The following is a 27,586-nucleotide window of genomic DNA, read 5'->3' on the forward strand; positions in this document are numbered from 1 at the left end:
ACAGTCTGAGCAAATTTATGCCAAAAAGTTTGGATCTTCATGGCCCAGTGGGTTAATTGATTTATTATAAAAATAGATAATTTATTAGACAAAAAATCAAATAATACAAATACAAATAAAATTCAAAAAAATTAGACAATAATAACAGATAACATTTATATAGCTCTTAGTACATATTAATTATGTTATAGTTATACACACACACACACACACACACATATATATATATATAAAACTATATGTTATACCTCTATTTCTTTCCTCTCACTCTCTTCTTAGCCCCTTACAATTCAGCTTTAGACCATGCCATCATTCCAATGAAATTGCTCTCCAAATCTCCCAATTATCTCTTGGCTCTCACATTCACTGGCCTTTTCTCTCTCTCTCTCTCTCTCTTTTTTTTTTTAATAACTTTTTATTGATAGAACTCATGCCAGGGTAATTTTTTACATTATCCCTTGCATTCACTTCTGTTCCGATTTTTCCCCTCCCTCCCTCCACCCCCTCCCCCAGATGGCAAGCAATCCTTTACATGTTGAATAGGTTATAGTATATCCTGGATACAATATACGTGTGCAGAACCAAACAGATTTCTTGTTGCACAGGGAGAATTGAATTCAGAAGGTATAAATAATCCGGGAAGAAAAACAAAAATGCAAGCAGTTTATATTCATCTCCCAGTGTTCTTTCTTTGGGTGTAGCTGCTTCTGCCCATCTTTGATCAATTGAAACTGAATTAGCTCTCTTTATCGAAGAGATCCACTTCCATCAAAATATGTCCTCATACAACATCGTTGTCGAAGTGTATAATGATCTCCTGGTTCTGCTCATTTCACTTAGCATCAGTTCATGTAAGTCTCACCAGTCCTCTCTGTATTCATCACTGGCCTTTTCTCAATCCTTGTTCTTAACTTTGCTGCAGCCTTTGGCACAATTGATCACTTTCTTCTCCTTGAGTCTTTTCTTTCTAGTTTTTGCAAGAGAGGGTATAAGTTCTAAAAGAGTGAATATAAATCTCAATGGTAGGGTGGTCATTGAGTATATTAGTTTCTTGGTTCTTCTCTCCAAGTTTATACGTCTTCCCATGCTTCTGTGCATTACTGATACTTATTATTTCTTACAGTGCGACAATAGTTCATTGCAATGATGTTTCAACATCGCAACTTGCTTCAACATTTCCTAAATGATGGGAACTTACTTTGTTCCCCATTTATGCCGCTATGAGGATCTTAACATATAGAGTCCTTTCCTTTCCATCTTTGACCTCCTAGAAGTATATGCTCTGCATAAACCTGCATTTTAAGCATAATTTCAAATTGTTTCCAGATTGGTTGGATCAATTCATATTCATTGCACCAACAATACATTGGCGAGCCACAGCTCTGTCAACGATGGGTTCCTGTGCTTGTGTTCTGAGGCACTGCCGGTATTGTCTTGTCCCATCTTTTGTCATCTTGCTGGTGTGTGTTGAAACCTCAGAGTTGTTTTGTATTTTTCTTATTATTAGTGAGTTGGACTTAGAACATGTTTTCATGTGATCACTAATAACTTTTCATTCTATTGAGAAATGTTAGCTCATGCCTTTGACTACTTCTCTATTGGGGAATGGTCCTCTCTCATATACTTTTGTTAATTTTTTATATGTCTTGGATATCAAACCTGGAGAATCTCTATTCCTCAGATTAGAGGCAGCCAAGTGGCACAATGGATAGAATTCTGGGCCTGGAGTCAAGAACACCTGAGTTCATATTTGGCCTCAGGCACTTACTAGCTATGTTTCAAAAACAAAAAAGCAAGAGGAAAAAATATACATTATTTCTTCCCTTTGGAAGTGGGTGGATAAAATGTTTCTTTGTGAATATTTTGGAATTGTGATGGATTATTGTATTGATTAGAGTTACTAAGTTTTCCACAATTGATTATCATTACAATATCTGTCACTCTATACATTGTTCTCCTAGTTCTGCTCACTTCACTCTGCATCAGTTCCTATAGTTCCTCCCAGGTTTTTATGAAACCATCAACTTCATCATTTCTTATAACACCATAATCTATCCCATTTATAAACCATAACTCATTCAGGCATTTCTCAATTGATATGAATCCCCTCAGTTTCCAATTCTTTGCCACCACAAAAAAAAGCTATTATAAATATTTCTGAAGACGTGGCTACTTTTCTTTTTTTCTTTGATCTCTTTGGGGTACAGACCTAGAAACAGTATTGCTGGGTCAAAGGGTATGCAAAGTTTTATACTTTGGATATAGCTCCAAATATAGCACCTCAGAATGGTCGGACTAATTCCCAGCTCTGCCAACAGTGCTTTAGTTTGCCTACTTTCCCACATCCCCTCCAGAATTTGTCATTTTTCTTTTCTGTCATCTTAGCCAATCTGATGGATGTGAGTTGGGATCCCTACTCTCAGTAGTCCTTCCTTCTCTATCTTCACCATTTCTGTCTTTTAAAGTTCAATTCAAATGCTACATACTCTATGATATCTTATTTGATCCTCAGATAATCTTCTCATCTCAGCTATCACATAATATTTTGTACCTTTTTAATGTACTTATTAACCAGTCAATCCCTGTGCCAGGCTCTGAGGATAAAAATATAAAATACCATGTAATAGTGTATATTGTAGTTAAATGTTTAGGTTTTATTATTATTATATAGAAATGCTGTTGATTTTTGAGGGTTTATTTTGTAGCCTGCAACTTTACTGAAGCCATTAATTGTTTCAGTTAATTTCTTTAATGATTCCCTGAGGTTTTCCAAGTAAACCATCATGTCATCAGCAAAAAGATATCTGCTTTTTCCATCTTTATTACTTTAATTCCTTTCCTTTGTCTTATCGCTATTGTTACCATTTCTAGAATTATATCAAATAACAGTGGAGAGAGGAGGCATCCTTGTTTCATTCCTATATTTACTGGAAAAGGTTCTGGCATATCTCCCATTGCGGATGATGCTTGCTTTTGGTTATAGGTAGATTTTTAAAATAATATTTTAAAGTCCCTCTATATCTGTATTTGGTAAAGTTTTTATTTTAAATCATAAAACATTATTTTATTTTTGGTTGTTTGTACTATTTTTTCCTTGGCCTGAAAGCTCTGAATTTTAGCTATAATATTCTTGGTAGTTTTCATTACCACTTTCAGTGGTCACCACTTTCAGAAAGTGACTGACTGACAGATTCTTTCACTTTCTAGTTTTTCCTGTAGTTCTAAGATGCCAAGGCAGATTTCTTTTACAATTTCTTGAAATAATGAGGTCTAAAATCTTTTTTTCTCATAATTTTCTAGAAGTTTTTGTGATTCTTAAATCATCTTTCTTTGATCTGTTTTCTAGGTCAGTTTTTTTCCTATATTTTACATTTTCTTCTATTTTTCAAATTTTTGATTTTGTCTTTATTATTTCTTGGTATTTCGTGGAGTCATTAGCTTTCATTTGGCCAATGGTAATTTTCAAGGCATTATTTTCTTCATTAAGATTTTGTACTTTGCAAAAATGTTTGTGGCAGCCCTTTTTGTAGTGGCAAGAAATTGGAAACTGAATGGATGCCCATCAGTTGGAGAATGGCTGAATAAGTTATGGAATATATTGTTCTGTAAAAAATGCCCACCAGGATGATTTCAGAAAGGCCTCGAGGTCCCTGATGCTAAGTGAGGTGGGCAGAACCAGGAGATCATTATACAACAGCAAGATTATACAACGATCAATTCTGATGGATGTGGCTGTCTTCAACAAGGAGATGGTTCAAACCAGTTCCAATTGTTCAGTGATGAAGAGAGCCATCTGCACCCAGAGGGAGGACTGTGGGAACTGACATTCACCAGGTAGCATTTTCACTCTTCTTGTTGTTGTTTGCTTGCATTTTATTTTGCTTCTCTTTTTTTCTTGTGCAGCCTGATAATTGTATAAACATGTATACATATATTGGATTTAACATATATTTCTACCATATTTAACATATATTGGACTACTTGCCATCTAAGGGAGAGTGTGTGAACACAGAGTTTTCCAAAGGCTAATGTTGAAGAATTGTCCCTGTATACGTTTTGAAAAATAAAAAGCTTTAATAAAATTTGTATTTCATTTTTCAAGCTGTTAATTTTCTTTTAAGATCTTTTTTCTCTGGAGTTTGCCTCTTGTGCCGTTTTTCTTCTACTGCTTTCATTTGGTTTTTAAATCATTTTAGTTCTTTTCTTAAATTCTTGGTTTAACTCTTCTAGGAAACTTTGTTGGGCTTATATTGAAAATGCATCTTTTTGAGGCTTTGCTTATGAATGTTTTCAAGTCATTTTCCCCTTCTCTGTTTGTGTCTTGGGTTTCCCCATGCATAGTAATTATTATAATATTCCAATGGATTGATTTCCACATGTAAGGTGTGTGCTGGCCGTGTAAAATTGATATTTTTACATGGATATCTAAATTTAGCCCATGGAAAGGCACAGATAGATATATATGGAATTTTGCCCCACCTCTTTCCTTGGAAGATTTTGATTTCTTCCTATAGCGAGACTTTGAGGCTGTTCACTCTGTTATCCTCTGGGAGGGGATATTGGACTAAAATTCTATATATCTGCTATCCCTAAATAGTTCTAGTCTACTGGCATGATTTTTATGTACAAAGAAATTGCAAGGAGGCCAGTAGCACTCAATCACTGAGTAAATTGGAGTTGAGTAAGATGTAAACTGGTGGGAAAGGTGGGAAGAAGCAAGTTGTGGAGGGCTTTGAATGTCAGAAGAAAGAATATTTCATCTTGCAGATGAGAGGAAACCATTGGATTTTATTGAATAGGGGAAGTAACATGGCTAACCTGTACTTTTAGAAGATCACTTTGAGTGGAGAGGAGAGATTTATGACAGGGAGACCAACCGGCAAGCTATTGCAATGGTTTGGTTGTGAGGTGAAAATGATTTGTACCAGGGTTATGGCAGTCTCAGAGTTGAAAAAAAGAGGAATAAGGTCTCAGAGGAAAGATGCTATGAAGGTAGAAATAGGTCTTGGCAAAAGACTGAGTATAGGAGGTGAAAGAGAGTGAAAAGTCAAAGATGACACCTAAGTTTCTAGTCTGGATGACTGGAAGGATGGTAGTACTTTCCATAGTAATAGAGAATTAGGAAGAGGGGAGGATTGGGGGGGGAAAGAGAACAAGTTCAATTTTAGATGAGTTTAACATTTAGTTCAAGATGTCTGAAGGACAGTTAGAGATTGAAACTGGAGGTCAGCAGAAAGGTTAGGGCTCAACAAATTTCAACACAGAAAGAGAAAAAAGAAAAAGAAAATGGGGAGAAAAAGGAAAGGGAGAAGAGGGAGACAGAAAGGGGGAAGGAGAAGGAGAAAAAGAGAGAGAGAAAGGGAGGGAAAAAGAGACAGAGAGAAAGAGAGAAAAACAGAGAGGGATAGAGACCAAGACAGAGAGACAGAGAGAGAGTGAGTCCCTGATCTCATCCAAGGGGAAAATTCCTCAAAGTCTCTAGAGAAACAAGCTGAAAGTATGAGACATACTGGAGTACTATCCTTACTAACATGTCTGCCAGCTTCCAAGCCTTTTTTCTCTCCCCAATATTGTCTGCATTCGCAAGTGTCCCTCTTGAAGAAAGAATGAAGAATAAAGATAGAAAAAATTCTGCAAAACTCAGGTACCAATTCTCTCACACAGACAGAAACACTGAATCATCATTCTCTCAATTAATCAGCAGAGATTTTTTTAAATTTTAATTATAGTTTTTATCTGCATTTTCAGCATTGACAATTGCAAAACCTTTTGTTCCAACTTTTCTCCTCCTTCCTCCCACCCCCTCCCCTACATGGCAGGCTGGACCAATACACGTTAAACATGTTAAAGTATAAATTAAATACAAAATAAGTATACATGTCCAAACAGTTATTTTGCAGCACAAAAAGAATCGGACTTTAAAATAGTGTACAATTAGCTTGTGAAGGAAATCAAAAATGCAGGCGGACAAAAATAGAGGGATTGGGAATTCTATGTAGTGGTTCATAGTCATCTCTCAGAGTTCTTTCACTGGGCGTTCATTACTGCTCCATTGGAACTGATTTGGTTCATCTCATTGCTGAATGAAGATGGCCACGTCCATCAGAATTGATCATCATATAGGACTGTTGTTGAAGTGTATAATGATCTCCTGGTCCTTTCTGCCCCAGAGCCTTTTGCAAAGTGCTTCGAGCTTGTAACCCAAGTTACACAGTAATAACAGGAGAAATACAAATTAATATAACTCTGAAACTCCACCTCTTACACATCAGATTGGGAAAATGACAAGAGAAAAATGACATTTGTTGGAGGGGCTGTGGGAAGACAGGTACTTTCACGCACTATTTGTGGCACTGTAAATTGATCCAAGCATTCTGCAAAGCAATTTGGAATTATAGTCTCAAATTCAGTTAGCAACATCAGTATTAGGTGTATATTCCAAAAAAGTCAAAGGTACTGGGGAAAGGTCCTATATGTAGAAAAGAATTATAACAGTATTGCTTGTTATAGTAAAGAACTGAAAACAAAATGAGTATCCATAAATTGGAAAATGGCTAAACAAATTGGGATATATGAATTTAATGGAATATTATTGTATAGTAAAAAGCGATGCATGTAAGAGATTCAGAAAAGCTTGGTAAGACCAGTATAAACTGATACAGAGGAAAATGTGCATAACTAAGAGAATAATTTAATAATAACAGCTCACATTTATATAGTGCTTTAATGTTTGCCAAGTACTTTACAAATATTAACTTATTTGATCCTCACAACCATCTTGAGGGGTAAATGCTATTATTATACAGAAAAAGAAACTGAGGCAGAAGTTAAATGACTTTCTAAAGGTCATACAACTAGAAAATTTTTGTAATCAAATTTGAACTCAAGTCTTAACTCCAGGATCAACATTTCTTCTGTGATGTCACCAACCCTCCACATTTGTATTCTAGCCACCATAATACGGGGGGAAAGAAACACTGAAAGGCTCAGGATGTCTTATCATTGCAATGACCAGTCCCAATTTCTGAAGACTGGCGATAAAGCGTGTCTCCCACTGTTTGGCAGAGAAGTGATGGACCAGAGATGCAAAATAAAATATGCATTTATCAGATATGGCCAAGGCAAGTTATGGTTTGACTCTACTATTTCTTTCCCAAGAAAGGATGGCTTCCCAAGAAAGAAGGAGTTAGTGGTTGAGTATAGATTTGAATAAGAAAGAAAGAAAAAAATAATGAATTAATCACTCATCTAAAAGTACATAAAGAAAAACTGAAAGAAGATCCAAATACACATAGTCATTTTGTTAGCAACTATTAAATTTAATATGTCTATATGATACAGAACATATACAATCTCCTTTTTGGTTCTTTGTATATTGAGATGTTCATGTCTGTTAATGACCATCATAACAAATAATTTTAAAACTTTATAAGAGAAGTACAATGAAGATCTTAGGAAATTCATTAGGAAGAGATTCATTCTTTTGAATGGCATTAAATACCTACTACATACAAGGCACTAGAAAAAAAATAACCCATAGCTATGTAGTCCTTGAGAGTTACAAAGAATTTTTGTTTGTAATCTTGTTTTTTAATCAAGCATTATTATCTCCTAAGTCTACAAGCAGTTAAGGGCTTGTTCAATGTCACTTTCTGGCAAGTAATTGAGTTTGTACTCAAACCCAGGTCTTGTGACTGCAGGCCCCATATGAAAGCTGTATGGAAAGCTGCTTGAAGCCACCATTTTTCTACACACACTACTTTATCATAACCCCTGGAGATCTATCCAGACTCAAAAAACATTCTCAACCTCACTATGATTCATTACAAGTAGCATTAGGTATCAGTCACAACTAAGTTCCATACTGCTGTTCTGTAAGAAACGATCAGCAGGGCGATTTCAGAGAGGCCTGGAGAGACTTACATGAACTGATGCTGAGTGAAACGAACAGAACCAGGAAATCATTGTACATGGCAACAAGAAGACTATAAGACCATCGATTCTGATGGCCGTGGCTCTCTTCAACAATGAGATGAACCAAATCAGTTCTAATTGTTCAGTGATGAAGAGAGGCATTTACACCCAGAGAGAGGACTGTGAACCACAACATAGCATTTTCACTCTTTCTGTTGTTGTTTGCTTGCATTTTGTTTTCTTTCTCGGTTTTTTTCCCTTCTTGACCTGATTTTTTTTTTTTGGTGCAGCAAGTTAACTGTATAACTATGTATACATATATTGGGTTTAACATATACTTTAACATGTTTAACATGTATGAGACTGCCTGACATCTAGGTGAGGGGGTGGGGGAAGGAGGAGAAAAGTTGGAACAGAAGGTTTTGCAAGGGTCAATGTTGAAAAACTACCTATGCATATGTTTTGTAAATAATAAGCTTTAATTAAAAAAGAACACATAACCCCCCCCCCCCAAAAAAAAAAGTTCCATCAGTACTCAACAGATTAGAAGATTCTGCTTCAGGTGACATCTTCAGATGAACAGGCTGTTGATTAACTAATGGCTTTTCTTTTACCTAGAAGCTAACACATTTAAATTGTGTTTTTAATCTGGTTCTTAAATGTTTGAAATTATGATTGTATCTCATTTAGAGATATTGATTTGATTCAGCATGTTTGATTAAGGCTATGTGCTAATGCAAAGATGACAAACAACCTAAGTATTGTTCTCAACATTGTAAAATCTAATGGGGGAAGGGTAGGTGACATGTACCTATATAAGTATGCTACAACTTGGAATTTGAAAAATTACTAAAAGCAAGGGTCTAGAAGTCATTTTGCTATGTTCTGATGATCTCTTTTGCCCCTTGAGGCAATTGAGGTTAAGTGACTTGCCCAGGTCACACAGCTAGGAAGTGTTAAGTGTCTGAGATAAGATTTGAACTCAGGTCCTCCTGGCTTCAGGGGTAATGCTCTATCCACTGCACCACCTAGCTTCCCCCTGTTCTGATGATCTTAAAGAAAGGAAAAGGAGGAGAAAAGAAGTACTCTAAGGAAGGAAGGGGGATGAAGAGGGGCAATTGGCTAACATAACTGGTGCAAACGGAAAATTAGACAAACCAAGAGGAAGATGTGGGAAATGCTGATGACATTAGAACCAGTCTTTCCTCCGAGCTAGTGTGATGGCACATGCACAGGAAAGTTGGGTGTAGCCATAAATTTGACTTAGGAGGGAAACTGGAGGGAAGAGGGGGAGGATGAAGGAGAATATAAGAGGAAGGATAGAATAAGAGCAGTTATGAACCAGTAGCAAAATCCATTCTAATCCCGGACACTATATTGCAAAAAGGAGTTGAAAAGGAATGAAAGAAAGGGTGAGAACTTATGACTGGAGTCTGGGGAAAATACAAGAGGAGCAGGGGAACAGAATCAGATCACATCAAACATAGAGCACTAATACTAAGCATATTCCTTCTCTCATACCACTTGTAAAGTGGGGGCAATGAGAAAGGAGAGTTAGAGTATAAAAGAATAGGCTGGAGGGAAATACATTCATTATGAATGAGAGGAATTTAGTCATAAGATGGAAGAGAATATGATTTATGTTTATAGTTTTCTTCTGATTTGTGGATAGAAGAATAGTTCATGATCAAACAAGGGATTAAAAAGCTCATAGAAAATAAAATGGACAATTTTGATTACATAAAATTTTACAGCTTTGCACAAACAAAACCAATACAATTATAATTAAAAGGAAAACAATTTTCTATAATAAAGATCTCATTATCAAGATATCTAAGTAATTGATTCAAATTTGTAAGACTGAGTCATTTCCCAATAGATGATCAAAGAATATAAATATATAGTTTGAAAAGGAAAAAAAAATCCAAGCTACCAATAGCCATAGAAAAAATGCTCCACATCATTAATAATTAGAAAAATGCACATCAAAGCAACTCTAGGTATCGCCTCAAATCGTCAGATTGCCAAAGTAGACCCCCAAAATAGAAAACAACATTAATGGGAGCATCGTCCTGTTAGTTTCTTCTCTTGAATAAGTTTCATGTTGGAGAGGACACCAGTACACCATTCCATCGCTTTACTGAATCCATTTTACCACCATAGAAAATATCAACTAATTTTAAAACTTTCAATTGCAATCCCTGATCAAAGATATCAGATTGGAAATTCAGTTTTGAAGTTAGCTCATACAGTTAAAACGAGACCAGCCACATTTACTTTGTCTCCAGTAGTAAACAGTTGCACAGTCTCTGCTACCTTCCTTACGTAGTTATGTCGTTGTCCCATTCATAAATTACCTATTTATTGGCAAAACGCACGGTGAACTGACCTCCCCAACTGGATTTATTTGGGAGATTCACAGTGAATTTGTGCGGGACTTCTCTTGTGTTTTGTTCCAGAAGGCCAAAGACTGTACCGCCACCATCTATTACGATAAGGGCAAACTTGTTCTCGTTAGACTGCAACACAATGCTGCTGTAAGAGCCTCTATATAGAATTTGTTGTCACACAGATGCACTGATTGGCTTAAAAGATTCAAAGTCAACATTAACTTTCTTTTTCTTTTTTTCTGTCTCAATTGTTCCATGATAAACAACCAGACCATTTGAAGATACTTTGTTATAAAATTTGAGTCTTTGCTGTATAGATAGAAAATGGTTTATATGAAAATTTATATAGATACATATATACATATATATGTATAGATAGATAGATACATATATAGATAAAGTTCCAAACCCATCTGCCAACATTTTTACTACTTGAGAAATCTGATCTTTAGGAAGAATGATCAATGTGCCATTGCTGCAGGCCCACTTCCAGGTTCTTGATGAACTTCTTTATCTTCCAGGCTTCTATCTCTCCATCCACAGTGCCATCTTCTCCCCTCTAAAGGTCCAGTCTCAGGTGACAGTGGTTCCTCCTTGGCAGCAGAGCCATAGGACATCGGATTATTGTGATTTTTGAAAACTGTTTGGTGTAGTATAAATGATAGGATTTCAATACAGAGTCACTTAAACTAAATGGTCCTAATGACAAGAAATAGAAAATTATATGTCACCTAAAATCTCATCATTGCGTTAATTCAGCTTTGCATACTCAACACCTTCTCAAATTTAGCTTCCTCTATCTCCTGATTAGAGGGCTAGAGAGTAGAGTAAAATAAACTTTTATCAAAGCTTTCCTTTATAGAGGGCTAGGATCTCAACTTTTTAGATAACTCCACTTTGTGTCTTCAGCTCTGTTTGGTTGAACTTCCTGGTTGTCATAGAAAATGGTTTCCCCTGGTAATTCTTCCTCCTCACTCTGCCCAGCTTCCTTTTGTATGTTGCCTTTCCCCATTAGATCATAAGCTCCCTGAGGATCAGGACTGATTTGTATACCCAAGAATTCAGCATAGCATCTGGTACATAGTTGGTATTATTGACTTGAATTGAAAAAGGTATTATAGATAGCCTATACTTTTCTACTGTCCTAACTCATTCTGATTCTGTTAAACAAGCAAACTGGCTCCTGATTGGACAAGGCTTCTAAATGACTATGGCAGGTGCAGGCCAACACCCATTTCTGGAATTGCTGATTCCAAGTTTGGACTCCCATCCAATTTTTGGTCTGAATTAGGACATTTCCCCCACTAGAGTCTGGTATGATAAGCAACATATATCTATCTTACTATATGGGTCTGATTAGGAATGCCCCTTCCCGTAGCTGGCATTGATATTCCTGTTCTCAACCAAACCCATTTTTAAGGTATAAAACTTTCCTGTTCTGATCCCATTTTGATCATGTGCTGAGACTTTGCCATTGTATACACCTCATGTGGCTGATCCAAAAAAATTTTTTTTTGCTATATAATGTGTGTATGTATATGTATGTGTGTTTGCATGTGCTTTTGTTTTAACCTGTTTGCTGCACAACATGGTAAAAAAAAAAGCTCTAGCTCATACTAGCTTTCAGAGTAGAATTTGTAAATTCTCAAACCTAGATCTTTGCTCTAACCTGAGCCCTGTTGCCAAATAAAGCATCATCCTTAAGCCCAGTAGTACCATTACTAGGTCTATATCCAAAAGAGACTAAAGAAGAGAGCAAGAACTCCTATGTACAAAAAATATATTTATAGGAGCATTTTTATGGTGGCAAAGAATTGGAAACTGAGGGAATGCCCATCAATTGGGGAATGGCTGAACAAATTATGGTATTTGGTTGTAATGGAATACTGTTGTGCTGTGAGAAATGATACAGGGGCTGGTTTCAGAGAAACCTTCTATGAACTAATGCTTTAAAAGAAAGTGAACAAAATCAGAACAGTATATGAAATGACAACAACAATAAAAAACAAGTTCAAAAGATTTAAGGACTCTGATAAATGCAATGACCAAGCATCATTCTATAGCAGAGGTATCAAAAATATAGTCCTCAGCTACATGTATGCAGAAACTCAAATGCTTCCCAAATAAAATTAAAATGTAATTCATAAGTATTTGGCAAATAAATAGAAATACAATAAAACATGTTTTCTAAGTCAATATGTGGCCACTGGAATCTTTAGATATAATTTAGTGGCCCTTATTTCTATTTCAATTTGATGCTGCTATTCTAGAGAACCAATAATGAAACATGCTACACAATCTCCCAATGAGGTATACATTTTTTACATGGTCAATTCAGGAATTTGTTTTGAATTGCTCCAGTGATTTTGCTTTTCTTTTTTCTTTTTAATGGACTGGGGAGGGGTCATGGGAGGAAGAGGAAAGTTAAATATGGGGTTCTAAACAAACGAACAAAAAGAGAACAGAAAGAAGACCAGAACAAATCATAAGCAGGAAGGAGGACACATTTGGAATTTTCATGTTTAATTTATCCTAAACTTAAAAAGAAAAGTGATCTTTACATAAAATTGATTCACATTTTCCCTGTACAATCCTGTCCTGTTCTAAAATATACATGGACATACTCATCTTATTTGGTGTTTGTTAATTTTAGAATAAAAACAAAAGTGGGGCATCTCATCGATTGGGGAATGGCTAAATATACTGTGGTATATATATGTAATGGAAGATTATTGTGCTGTAAGAAATGATGAAAGTCATGAATTCCGAGAAGCACGGAAAATTTATGTGAACTGGTGCAGAAGAAAGTAAGCAGAGCCAAGAAAACGACTGACACAATGACTACAACAGAAAGAACTGCCCAATGGCCAATGGAAAGAACAACCACACACCAATCGGAAGTCAATGTTGCAAAATGATAAATCCTGACTGCAAAGAACAACAAGGAGAAAATGCCCCCACCTCATCCCTCTGCAGAGGTGAGTGGTCCAAGAATTTGGTGTATCACACATAATTTCAGGCCTTTTCTAAAGTATTGATCAGTTTTGCTGATTTTCCCCTTTTCTTTGAATCTTCTTTCTTTTTCTTTTCTTTTCTTTCTTTTGGTCTTTAAACATATTATTTGTTATATGGGATGGCTCAGAGATGGGGGAAGGATATTAAGTGTCATTTTTGTTATGTGAAAATAACAAAAAACATAATTAAAATTTATCTTAAAATAACAATCAAAATGTATGTCTCCATAGATATAGAGATATATTAATTGATAAGAGGTAGTTAGCTAAGTACTTCTTTCCTTTGTATAATGTTTTGGGATAGTCTCCAATTATGCTACTTTTAAAAGCAACGTAAGACCTTGCATTTTAACCCCTGCTCCTCGTGTCCCAATTTGGGACCACATCAATGAAAATGGTAAAGCTGCTGATAGAGGGTGCGAAGAGCTGGATTGCCCGAGGTCATCGCAGTTCCCGACTGTCCTGGCAGAATGCCTGATGGGGGCCTCTGGCTCTCTGATTGCTGGCAGGACTCTTGTGCTCCAGGACTCGGGGAGACAGCCAGTGATGCAGTCACTGCTACAGTCTAGGTGAAGCAGGCATGTGAGGGGCCCAGGGCAGGGCAGCTTCACTAATGCTGGAGACATATGTTATGGAAACAGCCTTGTGCATTTGTGGTGTTCGAGAGCTCAAGTAAGAGGTCTGCATTCCAAGAATTCAGTCCCCTCTAGGGAGGACAACAGCAGCTGTGGGTCCAGAGGCCCCTCTCTTGTAGAGCAGGAAATCACATTTGTCTCCAGACTCAACCACAGCCCAATGAGTTTTGCAGGACAAGAGGCTATTAACTCACTTTGAATGGCAAGAGTTGCAAGAAGCTGGAGAGATCATGTCAGCTGGTCCTCTCATTTTACAAGAGCGAAAAGCGAGACAACAAAAATGAACGGTTTTTGTCCAAACAGAAAGGGAACTTTGAGACCTTCTCATCAAACCCTCTCATTTTACAAGGGAGGAAAAGGAAGCCCAGAGAAATGAAGTGGCATGGCAAATCTGGAAGGGTATTTAGAGACCATCTAGTCCAATACTCATTTTACAGATGAGAAAACTTAAGTCCAGAGGGGTCTTGACACATAATTTCCTAATATGGGAGAGTCTGAGCAGGATAGAGGTTTTTTAAAGAGTCAGGGTTGGAACCATTAAGGTGGATAACTGTCCAGCAAAGCATCCTCCTTACCAAGGAGGAAAGTCAAGTACGTGGAGTTGGAGATCATGTTCTCAATTGCTCGATCCAGCTGAGTCCATTCCAGGCATAGGATTGGAGGAGATTTTTGAGCAAAAAGTCCCTTTTTGCTTCAGTTTTCCTGTCTATCAAATAGAGTAAAAATGTGAATTCTGACTGCTCTGAAGAGTTAGTGAGATGATAAAATAAGATGAGCCTCTTGTAATCAAAAAACCCTATAGAAAGACAAGAGATGATTCCCATTAGGAACTGAGTACTCACATCAGAACAGAAGTGAATGCAAGGGATAATGCTGTAAAAAATTACCCTGGCATGTGTTCTATCAATAAAAACTTAATAAAAAAAAAAGGAACTGAGTACTCACTCTAGCATTCCCCAAAGAATAACTTGTCTCCCCTCACATAAAGAAAGAATTAATAATGGTCTCAAATATAGCATATATATATATATGTATATATACATATATATATGTTAGCTATATATGTATATATACATATATATATGTTAGCTATATATATATATATATATATATACATATATATATATATGTTAGCTATACCTCCTCCATGTTCTCTTCTTTCTGGGTTTTGGGGACACTGCTATTTCTTTATTCCCTTCCTTCCTGTCTGCTCACTCCTTCTTAATTCCCTTTGCTAGATCTTCATTCAGGTCCACACTGAGCACTCTGCTCTCCTACTGCTTTATACAATCTCATTTGGTGCTATCAACTCCCATGAATTCAATTAGTATCTCCAAGCAGATGGTTCCCAACCTATCTATCCAGTCCTAGTGTCTCTTCTAAGCTCCAGTCCAATATTGACAACAGTCTATGGGACATCTCTAATTGGATGTCCTGGATGACCTCAAATTAAGTATGTACAAAGCAAAAATCAGTCATCCTATTCCCTTCCCCTCTTCCCAATCCCTTATTTCTGTCCAGGCTATCATCAATATCCTTTTTGTCATCCAGGTTTCCAATGTCAGAGTTCTTCTCCCTTCCTCTTCTTCCTTCATTCTAACCCATTGTAGATGCTTTGGGATTCCACCTCCTCAATATCTCTTGCATCCACCCCCTTTCTCTATTTGTACAACTTCCAATCCAGTTCAGAACCTTCTTTCTCACCAGAACTATTGCAAGAGGATCCTCATCGGGTTCCTTGTCATAAGTGTCTCTCTTTGCCGATATGCCCCTAAAATGATTTTTCTACACCATGGATCTCACCATATAATTCCTCTGCCTCCCCTGTAAAGCTAGACTAGGTTTTGTACCTCGTAGGTCTAACTCCTGACTTGGTTTGCCTCTATTCAGAGGTGCTTCCTCCTTCCTGCTTCTTTCTTGTGCTTGTGTCTTATATGTTATTCAACTAAAGCCCCTCCATGCGGCATCTAAGATCTCCCATGTCTTGGCTGTCCTTTGTCTGGCTTGTTTGTAATATCACTGACTCCAAGAGAATCCTATCCTTTTCACCCATGTTTGAGACACTTAGCTCGGGATGAATGGCGAGTGCTAAAGTGGTTTCAGGATTTCCTTTGGGTGACTTGAGTTCCCAGAGCAGCCTTCATTTACATCATCTTGCTTTGGACAGGTCTCCCCCAGTTTGCTGACCACCCCAGCCTCGTGTTCTGTCACTCTAGGGAAGAAACTCTGTCCTCTGAAGCAGACCCCAGACCACTATGCAGCCCAATGTTAGGACCCCATCCACAGGCTGACGTGCCCAGACTCCAGTGCTTACTCTCAAGAGTGGTGAGTGCACATGATTTCCTTGTCTTAAACCCCAGTTAAATACCACGTTTTCAGGGGCCAGCACAAAAACGTTTCTACTTAAGCACTTCATTCTCCTACTGAGACTGCACTACATTTATCCTGACAATAGAGTGAAGAAATTTGAAATTGAAAATAAAAGAAACAAATGAAGTAATGATGTAAACCAGCAAAAGACTCAAAGAAAACCCTGTTGTTGATGTTTTATTTCACTTTAGGTGCTTGTAGAAAGTGAGATGGGAGTATTTCTACAGAGTGACATTCCTAATTTGTGCCTAACACACAGTAGGTCCTTAATAAAATCTAATTTTTTTCCTCCCACCTTCCTAGCCCTTAACAAGATTGAAGTGCATCACTAGAGGTCACTTTTTTACTTCTGAGTTGCAAGTCCTCCCAGGTGATTGAGCCTACTCTAATGAGCAGGTGTGGGGATCTGTTCCCAGGACTCTCCAAGCCCTGGGAAGAGCACAGGGCATTGGTCCCAGCAGACTCTTTGTGTCTCCTCCAGCCCCACCCAGAGCAGAAGGCAACAGTTTTTGTTTCTCATGTGCCTTAAGCCTGCCAAGAAGTCGGCCCTGAGTCTGAAGGGAAAAGTTGACAGTGAGAAGGTAGCAGCCACAAGCAGCCCTTCTGAATCGTAAGAACAGAGTTTGCTCAGTGGTCCAAGGACCCTTGGCGATCTGGTAAGAGCCCACAGGTAAGATGGGGCTTCTTGGATAGGGCTAAGGAATGGGTTTCTACATTGTCAGCTCTAGCCACTGTCCAGAGCTTTGCTTCTCTTCAGTAAGAGAAAAGAGCATGACACACTCTTAGGTGCTGGACAGGAAGCTGAGCCATCTGGACTTAAATCCTGCCTCTGACACTAATGAGCTCGGAGATTGTGGGCAAAACCTTTTACCTCTGGGAGCCTCAGTTTCCCGCATCGGTAAAATGCAGGTAATGCTTTTCACACAGGGCTCTTGTGAGGAAAACTTTAAGCAGCATTCAAACGAAGTATTGCCCTAATTCATTAGGAGCTGTTTTCCTCAGTCCAGCTCTAAGCAGCAGAGAGGCCTAAAGATTGGTCCCCTAACTTGCCCTTTTGGTTTCCTCCCCATTTCTAAATCCTGAAATCCTATTGCTTCACCCGATGTCTTTTTTTCCCTCTTTGTCCCAGCTTCCTTCATCCCTCTGACAGTTTTTCACCCATTCCTATTCACTCAAGATTTCAACAGTGTTCTACTTGCATCTACACACACACACACACACACACACACACACACACACACACTACCCCCTTCAGGAAATCAGACTCCTTTGTCTAAAGGCTTACCTGAGTCAATGGTCCAAGTTGAGCTGAATAACAAAGGGGTCATTCTAATAAGAATGGCACCTAAGGTGAACACTCTACTCAATGTCTCCAGTCTAGCCCCAGTTCTGCTTGAGCAGCCAAATTTGCAAGCAGGCTCTGCATGGGGGTGGTGGAGTATGGATGCTAGGACTCAATTGTTCAGGAAATAACATGGCTGGAGAAGTGGATTGCAGTATGGAGGTTGGGAAAAGTGCTCTGGAAACCTTCAAGATGGACAGAAATGGGAACAATTATAAGCAGAAACATTGGTTGAGTGTATAAAGAAACTCTGGTCTTGGTTCACAAATTCTGTTGGCCTCTGGTAGATTAATGGAAAGGCTAAACCAAACCACTATCTTTGAACTGTTCTTTTTGAGCCTGTCCAGTGACAGAGAAAAAGCAAACCTTTGTCTTTGCACAATTCCTAGCCACTTACCTAGTGAAAATGGCCAGGAAACTGCCCATCGCTCCCCTCATTAGCTCTGACATCTGTCTCCTATTGCATGCAGGCTGTAGGGTCAGAACTCCCTTAGTTCAGGCTCAATTTTGGCACTAAATGAGTGCCAAATTAAGCCGCTGAATTTACAAAAGGTGGCTGGATTTACCCTGACATGGCTAGGATATATAATGAAGATACAGTGGGTGTGTATCTTCTCTGGTGCCATATCTCCATATGAGAGCACATCTGGTTCATAGATCAGCAGGCCATCAGAATAAGGTGACTTCTGTGGTCTTAGGCACCCAACGAATCTGAGAGATCATGTGCTTGGGATTTTGTATGCCCCTAGATCAGTGGTTCTCAAACTCTTTTTCTCAGTATCTTTACCATAGTAACAACTATTGAGAATATGTCCAAAGAGTTTGGGGTACATAATGGATATTTATCATAAATAGAAAAAAACCTAATTTTGAACTTGTAGACCCTCTGAAAGGATTTCAGAGACCCTCCAGGATTCACTGCATCACACTTGGAGAACCACTGCCCTAGATATTCAAGAAACTGCTTCAGAGAAACCAGGGACACTCAGGGCCTGGGGACAACTTTGTCTTTGAAGAAGTTGTATCAGGCAAACACTAGGCTTCACACTATCACCCATTGGTGGCAAGGTCCTAGGGAGCTACAGGAGGAATGTATATCATTGAAAGGCTTCTAGGACTTTGGCATAGGCAATACTAAAAGGGAGAAAGACAAAAAAGGAACAAACAAAAACCGAACCCAAACAAAGCAAACCAAACCAAAAGGAGAGCGGAAGCTAGCCCCATTTGGAAGGAGAAGAGCTCAAAATCTTGGGGGGCAGTCTTCCTTGAATAAGTAACACTAAGGAGAAAAGGAGGAAAAAACAAAGAAAACAAACTCAAAGATGGGAAGGAGAAAAAAGCCAGAGATCACAAGTCTCTGTTTCCTCCTTTGAAAGACCAAGTCTCAAGTGATCCATGTCCTTTGGAACTGGAAGCCGGTCCCTGAACTGTCTGCCAAAGGATGGGGGAGGGTCCCGGAGGCCCACGGACAGCAGCGATCAGAGCTTTGACTGGGTGTTGGGTGTGGATTGAGGGAAGCTCAAAGCAGGAGAGGTCATTGAGGCTTGGACGTAGGGGAGAGGTGTCAGTGAGGAGCAAGGAGAAGCCACTTCCCTTGCCTGGTCCAGTGGATCCAGTGCTGGAAACAGTGTTATGAGGAAGAAGCCAGGTGTCAGGGAGACCCATCAGATGCAAACAGGAGGAAAAGAAAAGATTGAAGATGAAAGCAATTTTGTTACAGAAAGAGGAGCTAGCGAGCAAGAGAGAGAGAGAGAGAGAGAGAGAGAGAGAGAGAGACAGAGACAGAGAGAGACAGAGAGAGACAGAGAGACAGAGCATAGTGGATAATGTCAGAGCAGGATGTGGAGGGTGGAGGTGGGTTGAAGGATGTGCTGATAAGAGATATGGCAAGAGGGGCCAGGCAGTGGGGTATGTATGATGATGGAAAGTGGTTTAGAATCCCTGAAATGGGGATGGTGAGACCAAGGAGTCTCTTAATCATTTAGGGAAGAGTTTAGCTAAATGGTCCTTGATCACAGGAGTTTGGCCTCTGGGTGGAGTCCTCTCAAGGCTTTTGACAGCTCCAGAGTGGCAAGCAATACTTGGTGCTGAAGGCATGGTATCAATCCCCTTCCCACAAGGCAGGAGAGCAGGCTTTGAAGGGAGGGGCCTGCTGGGGGACTCAGACCCCAAGGTGCGCTCATTACCCGTCCTCCAAAAGCTGCTCCTCCCATTGACTTCTCCGTTTGAATCAGTGGTACCAGCATTCTTTAGGCGGAAAGCTTCAATTTCATCTTTGAATCCTAACTCTCCCCAAGGCTCACACTCCCAAATTCACAAAGCCCTAATCTGTCTCTGTGTCTCTGTCTCTATCTCTGTCTCTCTGTCCTTCTCCTCTCTGTACCTTTTTCTGTTTCTCTCCCTTTGTCTCTCCCTGACCTCTCTCCCTTCATCTCCCTAAGCAGGTGATGAGCTTCTTGAGAGGCAGCCCCCTGCAGGGGATAGGGAGTGCTAGACTGGGAGGCAGGAGCACGCTTCCAATCCTGCCGCAGACCCTTGCTGGCAAGGGATTCTGGGCAAGTCACTTGACCCCTCAGCTTCCAAAGCTTCTATGGAACTAAATGGTGGTTAGAAACTTGTGCTTCCTTCGCTGGCCTGTAGAGGGCTCAGGCCAGACAGTCTAAGGACCAGACCTTTGCCTACAAGTAAGTGCTTAGGGAGCTGCGGGATTCTCTTTGGCTCCATGTTGTGTCAGGGAGCAGACAGCCCTCGTGGGGCTCTCCCTGAAGGCCCTGCTCCTTCCCCCGTGAGTTCTGACCTATCCTCTACTTTCAGGACTGAACACAAGGTCCCCGGGGGCTGCTGAACGGACAGACACGCTTTGAGCCTTGGGGGAGGATTGCCTAGCAGTGTTTCCTTGGTGGGGAGGGGGACAGAATTCGGCTTGAGAGCTCAAGGAGCTTGGCACTGTCCTTTCCTTCTTGAAAATGTGAGCAGACCATGGGAGCCAGGCTGCCTGGTCCTCCCGAGGTTTGGAAAACTGGCTCCCTGAACGCTGCTCCCTCTGTTATGGTGGAGCCCAAGTGTCTAATCATTTCCTCTGGGCTTTACTTGCCAAGGCTTCCACCATCTTCTTAAACTCAGCATCCTTTGCCAGTGCCCCGGACAGTGCCCACAGCCTGCCAGGATGGAAAGCCCCAGTCATTCGGTGGCCACAGAGCGTATCTCACTGGAGATGGCCCAATCCCGGCAGTTCAGGGGGCGACTTGGGACCCGCCACCGCCACGGCCTTCGGAAGGAAGGCTGCTCCCTTTTTATCTGAAGGAGGCCTTCATCATCCTCTAGGTGGTGAGTGACAGGAGGGAGTGAGAGTTCTGACTCCAAATCCTCACTCTTTCCACTCTGTTGACTGCTCAGCATCCAGAGTCATGGGGTCAGAGCTGGAGGGGAGTGTAGAGGTCTTCAGGCCTCACTCCTTCATTTTGGAGATGAACAATCTGGGTAGGGACCCGACTTGACCAAGACCATCTGGTAGCCTGTGGCAGAGCCAGGATTCTGACTCGGGTCCCCTGAGACAGGCCTTCGGCAGCACAGTGTAGCCCCTGGGGCAGTCTGAATGGGTCCCATCAATTGTTGGCCTGTGACACATCCCGGGAACCAATGACAGGGCAACGGGGCAGGAAAACTGCCTCCATTCGGTTCCAATCCTGGGACCCGTATAATGTTCTGGGATCGTGCCCCCTCAGCTGTGAGAAACCCTAGAACACGAGCCCACAGCAATCCAAGAGGAAGGCGTTTCCACAGAGAGCTCGAGGCAGCCATTCAGGCTTCAGGGAGGTGAGCCTGGCTCGTTAGTAAGCACACCCTTACACCCTGAGGCCCAGTGCAACATTTAGGACATTGAACCCCGGTGAGTTCTGAGCCTTGGTAGTAACCACAGGTCATGTTCAAACTTGGAGTCATTCTTTTTTGGCAAGTAAAATGACCTTTGCCCCAGACAGGCTTGGCTTCAGCCCAATTCCAGGTCCCTTTAGAATGTGATGTGTCCATCAGCAATAGAGACAAAATCTGGGAAGAATAAGGTTTGCACCCAAGTGTGAAATGGAAAACAGAATTTTCTTCTATCCTGTTCCTTCTCAGGACACTACAAGGTTAAACCCTTCTGTGGTTGAGGCTATGACAGCTCTGTGGGGATAGGAACCCCCCAATTCCAAAGCCCACTCAGGACTCGTGGTCCAGTGAAATACGGTCTATTCTCAGATATGGTATCTCCTCCAAAAGGGGTGGAAGGGATTTAAATGGACCTGGGTACAACCTCCCTATGTTACAGATGAGAAAACTGAGAGGTAAAAAGACTCCCACCTGTCCATTATATCTAGACCCCCTTCATTCAGCAAACATTTAAGAGCTTGGGGTTTTTGTGCTCTGCCCTGGGGACGCAAAGCTAAAAAGGGAACAATCTTGGTCCTGGAGAAGCTTCCTTTCTCTTTCTGTCCCAGTGCCCTAGAAATCAGTGGGTCTGGTTTTTACTCTTTTCTAATAAAGAGTATTTCAATATAATTGATTTCCTTGCAGTTCTATATCTTGTACTTTGTGCCTTTAAGAACATTGTTTGGAGGAGGGTTGAAAAAAATCTCATTAAGATCAACAAACTGCACATCAGCAATTGTACTCATTACAGGAGGGGCTGTTGTTCACTTGTGTCCAACTCTTCCCGTCCCCATTTGGAGTTTTCTTGGTAAAGACACTTGGAGAGGTTTGTCTTTTCTTCCTCCAATTCATTTTACAGAAGGGAAAATTGAGGCCAAAAGGGTAAGGTGACTTTCACCAGACTTCCCAAGGGGTCAGGACACACCAAAGGGCAAGGATCCCCGAATTAGGAGAGACAACATGAATTCAGGCAAAGAGAGCGGAAGGGGAAAAGGAGAGACTAGACAGTGGGCCCCAAGCACATTGAAAGAGGAGAGGACACAAATGGCCACGGCATGAGGGAAGGCTAGAGGAAGGAGATGAATGCCAGGCTGCAGCTTGGGGAAAATATAACCAATCTAAGAAACAAGGAGAAGGAGGCAATACCAAACACTTGGAGTTTGGCCATCGAGTAGTCACAGACTTGCTTGAAACAGAGCTAGCACATGGATGGGACTGCCAAGAAGGAAGACTGTGGAAGCTGGTGGAGACAGTGAGTGTAGCCTGCAGGTGCCAAGAAGCCATGGGAAAGTTGTGAGTGGCGTGATCAAATTGTGAGTGACGTGATCAGATGTGGGCTTGAAGAAGATGATTTCAGCCCTCCCAGTGGGAAGGCTGGATTAGAGAAGAGGAGAGCCGGAAGGCAGAAGATTAATGGAGAAGGGATTCCGATAATCCAAGGGAGAAAAGTGAGCAGAAAGAAGGGGCTGGATGCCAGAGAGGTTGTGGCGGGAGAAGGGACAAGATGCCAAAATGAATTGGATGGTGGGAGTGAGTGTCAAAGGTGATGGTGAGATGTCAAATCTGAGTAACCGGGAGGTTTTTGACACTTTTTGACCCCACAAAATGTTCATGAAAGATGAGAAGCACAATTGCATTGTTTTAAGCAAGCAGAGAAATTCAATGTTGTATATGCCTACCTAGCAAATGGTAACAAAGCTCATTTTATCCAAACAATTCATGTCTCTGTAAGCAGGTGTTAAATAAGATTAAGTCATCATGAGAACATTAAGGTTGGCAATGGAGATTTTCACAAATGCCTCTTCTTTCTTTTTAGGCTGCTCCTTTTCCAGGTCTTGGGGAAAAGAAATGGAAAAAACATTCCTCTCCTGTGCGTGGCTACAGATCGCAGGTTCTCAAGAACATCGGGGATCACCCTTGGGAACAATACACCACTACAAAGTGAAGAGGAAAGCATGTTTTAGAAACCTAGGTGTCCAAATAACAGTCTGACATCAACTGATATTTAGGAAAAAAATGAATCAATCACTCTCCATTAGATCCAATTCACAGCCCTGCAGATCCCTGAGAAACACTGACGGAAATCTATATCCTAAAGAGACCATTTGGCAAACTGCCATTTGGGGATCTGAGCTTCTTGGCTATTTCTAAAGCACTGTGATGTCCTGTTGTGGCCTCCCCCGTGCACTCACCTTCCCACCGACGCTATGAAATGAATTATCAAGAGACTGTCAACCACAGCAAGGTGACTGAGTTCATTCTTGTGGGTCTGTCCCAACAGCCTGCGTCTCAGATTGCCCTCTTCTGGACACTCTTAATTGTCTACTTGGTGACACTGCTTGGGAACAGCGCCATCATAGTTGCTGTGTGGGGTGAGCCTCAGCTCCATACGCCCATGTATTTCTTCCTTAGTAATTTATCCTTTCTGGATCTTCTCTTCTCCACAAGCACAGTTCCCCTCATCATGATGAATGCCTTATGGGATTTCCCTACTATCTCCTATAATGACTGCTTTACCCAGCTTGCTTTCAGAGCATTCTTGGCACTGACTGAGTGCTTCCTCCTTGCCATCATGGCATATGACCGCTTTGTGGCGATCTCAACCCCGCTGCGCTATTCTGTGATCATGAATGTTCGAGTGTGCCGGGGACTGGCCTCAGCTTCCTGGACAGTGGCACTCCTGGTAACTGTTATTCCAGTTCTGACAGTACCTGTGAGTTTCTGCGGGAGAAATGCCATTAACCACTTCTCCTGTGAAGTCCAAGCCATTTTCAAACTGCTCTGCTCGGACACTACCTTGCTGGAGAGTCTGATGATGGCTTCTGCTACCATCTCCATGCCGGTGCCTTTGGCTTTCATCTTGACTTCCTACCTGCGCATTCTTGTAGCAGTCTTCAGAATTCGCCCCACAAAGGCTAGGCTCAAAGCTTTTTCCACCTGTGGCTCCCACTTGACCACGGTCATCATCTACTTTGGGACACTCATCTATATTTATTTGAAGCCTCAGAATAAAGAAGCTCAAGATCAAGACAAAATCTTCTCTATATTTTATGCAGCAGTGACTCCTATGTTAAATCCCCTTATTTATACTTTAAGAAACAAAGACATGAAATCTGCTCTCAGGAAAGTCACCTTAAGGACAAAATCTTGGTGGAAGATCTCATAATGATGTTCTCCATTGGACGGGCTAATAGGAATTTGGAGCTGACTGTGTTGGGCTTGATTGTAGCATTGAACTCAGTGAGTTACTGGGTCATGGGATATTCATCTAATCTTGTAAAAAAATCTTTTCAGTACATTAGTAGTGAAATAAGAACTAGGAGGAGATACAGATGCACAAGATAACCCATATCTTCCAGGTGGTTCCAATCCAATATCAGGGCTAGGTGGGAGAGTGGACAGAACCTAGAAATCAGGAAGATCCATGTGTGATTCATGTCTTGGACACATTTTAGCTAGGTGGTCTTTAAGGTCCCTCCCATTGCTAAATCTCTGACTCTATGTACTTGGACACAGAGAAGCATAGACTGATGTATTAAGGGAAGTGAAGGAGAACTGAATAAACTTAGGTAGAATGATCATTTTTTCTATTGTTTCAGCTTACCCATGAGCAATTTCTATTTCTCCCATTTTTAAGATCTTTTTAAAATTGATTTTGTAATTGTTTTCAAATAGTCCCTGTGTGTGTGTTAGCAGATACACTTGCACTTGAAAGTGCAATTATATTGTCTATAATTATTTTAAATCAGAGGTCTCTATCTTTTACTGCTTATTTTGTTGGTAATATATAGAAATGCTGATGATTTATGTATGTCATTTTTATATCCTGTAACTTCACTACATTGTTTCAACTAATTTTTAGTTGATTCTCTAGGGTTTTCTAAATATATCTGCATATCATTTGCAAATTTTTTCCTTGTTGCCTATTTTTATTCCTTCATTTTTTTGTTGCCTTATTACGATCACTATCATTTCTAGTACAGTATTGAACAATGGCACTGATAATAGCATTCTTGCTTCATCCTTGATTTTATTGAGAAGACTTCTAGCTTATTTCCATTACAGATAATGCTTGCTGATGGCTTTTGATAGATACTTCTTCCTATTTTAAGGAATGTCCCATTTATCCCCATGCTCTCTAATGTTTTTAGTAGAAAGCATTGGCATAAATGGAGTCTTTCTTAGAATGATAAGTGAGATTTTTTTTAAAATCAAGAAACATTAAATACTTTGTAGGCTGTAAAGGAGGCAAGGATATGTCTTTGATATTGTTCTCAAAGAACTTTGAATTTAATTGAGTACAGAGAAGGAATAGTTATAGGAACCTAGACAGATAATTGGAAGGGACTTCCTAGATTATCTGGTCCAACCCTTCCTTAAAGAGAGAAGGAAACTGAGGTTCAGGAATCAAAGTGATCTGTTTAATACCATGAAAGTATCAGAAGCAGGAATGAACTCAGGGCTTCTGACCAGGGGAAGGGCTCTCCCTCTTGTGCTATTCCCTAGGCCTTCTCAGAAAAGTACATAAATAACTATGATACATGAAAATGTTTGAGTGAGTGGGAGAAGGTGGCTCAGGACAAGGACTAGGGGGAATTGGAGGAGAGAGGAATCACATTCAGCTGGGTGAGTTATGTGTGGAGCAGGTGAGAGAAAGTTCATGCCCCATTTCCCACTGTGCACCCTGATTTTGGATTTTTCTTGTCCCTTCCATCATGCCTTCCTTTTCCATCATTGGAAAATCTCATTGTGCTGGAAGCTTGAAACTGCCTGTCCCTCACATCTCATCAGCCTAGTCTTCTGAATAGACCCTTTGGGTGGTGGAGTGGTCAGAAGCTCCAAGACCTTTATTTAAAGAGAGGGACATCGATGGCTTTTTTTTCCCACTTACTAGCAGCCACCCTTCTCTTGGGCTTCCCTGGACCTTTCCATCCTGCCCCTTTTGTGCCAGACACCTCTGCCACACCCCCTTCTTCAGCGTCTTTTTATGTGTTATCCTCTCTTTCGAAGGACAACTATTTGCCTCAGTTTCCTCATCTGTCAAATGATCCAGAAAAAGCAACAGCACACCACTTCTGTATCTTTGCCAAGAATATCCCAAATGGGGTCACGCAGAGTCAGAGAAGACTGAAAAATGACTGAATGACTTCCCCCTTTAGATGTAAGCTGTTTATGGGCAGGGACTATCTTTGTTTTTATCTGGTTTTGTATCCTTCATGATCAGCACAGTGCCTGGCACAGAATAGTTTTATAATAAGTGTTAATTCATTAATTAAATGAGGTGGTATCTGAAACGGCTTAGAAGGAATGAATAAATATATGAAGCATTTATTAAGCACTTGCTATGTGCTGATGTGGAACCACTGGCCAGAGCTAAGGACTTTGGTGACAAGGATTTTCCTTTCTAGGTCTTCAGTAGCTGTGGCTGTACTACTCACAGGGGTAGTGGTCAAGCTGCCTCTGCCTCTCCACAGGGGCTGTTCCTTCCACAGAAGGATAACTGAGGGAACTGGTCTGGAAACAAGGCTACTTCCAAGGCTCTTGGGTTCAGGGCTCTGGGATGTTTCTATCAGGGCTCAAGGGTATTGATTTGACTTTGCCTGGCACATGCAGTCTCCCGTCTGACCCTTAGGATTCCCTACTTCTTCACATAGGCTGTCTTACCTGCTTTGTGTGTGAAAGGAGGGATTTGGAGTGGGAGTGATGAGGCTAGTGGTTGAGAATTGGGGTAGGAAATCCCCTCTGGTTGGTCCAATGCGAAAGAAATCGCAAACCTTCAAAGTCTGTATGGCAAAAGGGAATTTTATTGTTCACTAAGAAGCCAGCCTGTCAGGAAGACAGACTTCTTAGTGGGTAAGATCTTGTCAGGGAAATAATAAGGGTTAACACAGAAGAGAATATCTTCACAGTGGGCAAGAGTCCCAGCAGGCAGATTTGCCAAGAAGAGAGCTTTCTTGGCAAGCATAATCCTGCTTCGGACTTCTGCAAAGATTTGGAGTTCAGAGTTGTCTT

At 40.6% G+C, this 27,586-nt stretch overlaps 1 protein-coding gene and 1 pseudogene across 1 annotated transcript; one reads left to right on the forward strand and one right to left on the reverse strand.

Moving 5' to 3' along the window:
- Window positions 1–9,969: 9,969 nt before the first annotated feature.
- LOC127542785 (eukaryotic peptide chain release factor subunit 1-like) lies at window positions 9,970–21,074 on the reverse strand (annotated as a pseudogene).
- Window positions 21,075–23,786: 2,712 nt separating this feature from the next.
- Window positions 23,787–24,740, forward strand: LOC127542786 (olfactory receptor 13H1-like). Its single transcript, XM_051968601.1, has one exon. It carries the CDS (start codon window positions 23,787–23,789, stop codon window positions 24,738–24,740), a length of 954 nt encoding a protein of 317 aa, XP_051824561.1.
- The last annotated feature ends 2,846 nt before the right edge of the window (window positions 24,741–27,586 follow it).

The sequence above is a fragment of the Antechinus flavipes genome, chromosome X (assembly GCF_016432865.1).
Source record: "Antechinus flavipes isolate AdamAnt ecotype Samford, QLD, Australia chromosome X, AdamAnt_v2, whole genome shotgun sequence".
NCBI classification, from domain to species: domain Eukaryota; kingdom Metazoa; phylum Chordata; class Mammalia; order Dasyuromorphia; family Dasyuridae; genus Antechinus; species Antechinus flavipes.

Coding starts and splice junctions, on each gene's coding strand:
- LOC127542786 (XM_051968601.1), top strand. CDS start 23,787: ATGAATTATCAAGAGACTGTCAACCACAGCAAGGTGACTGAGTTCATT.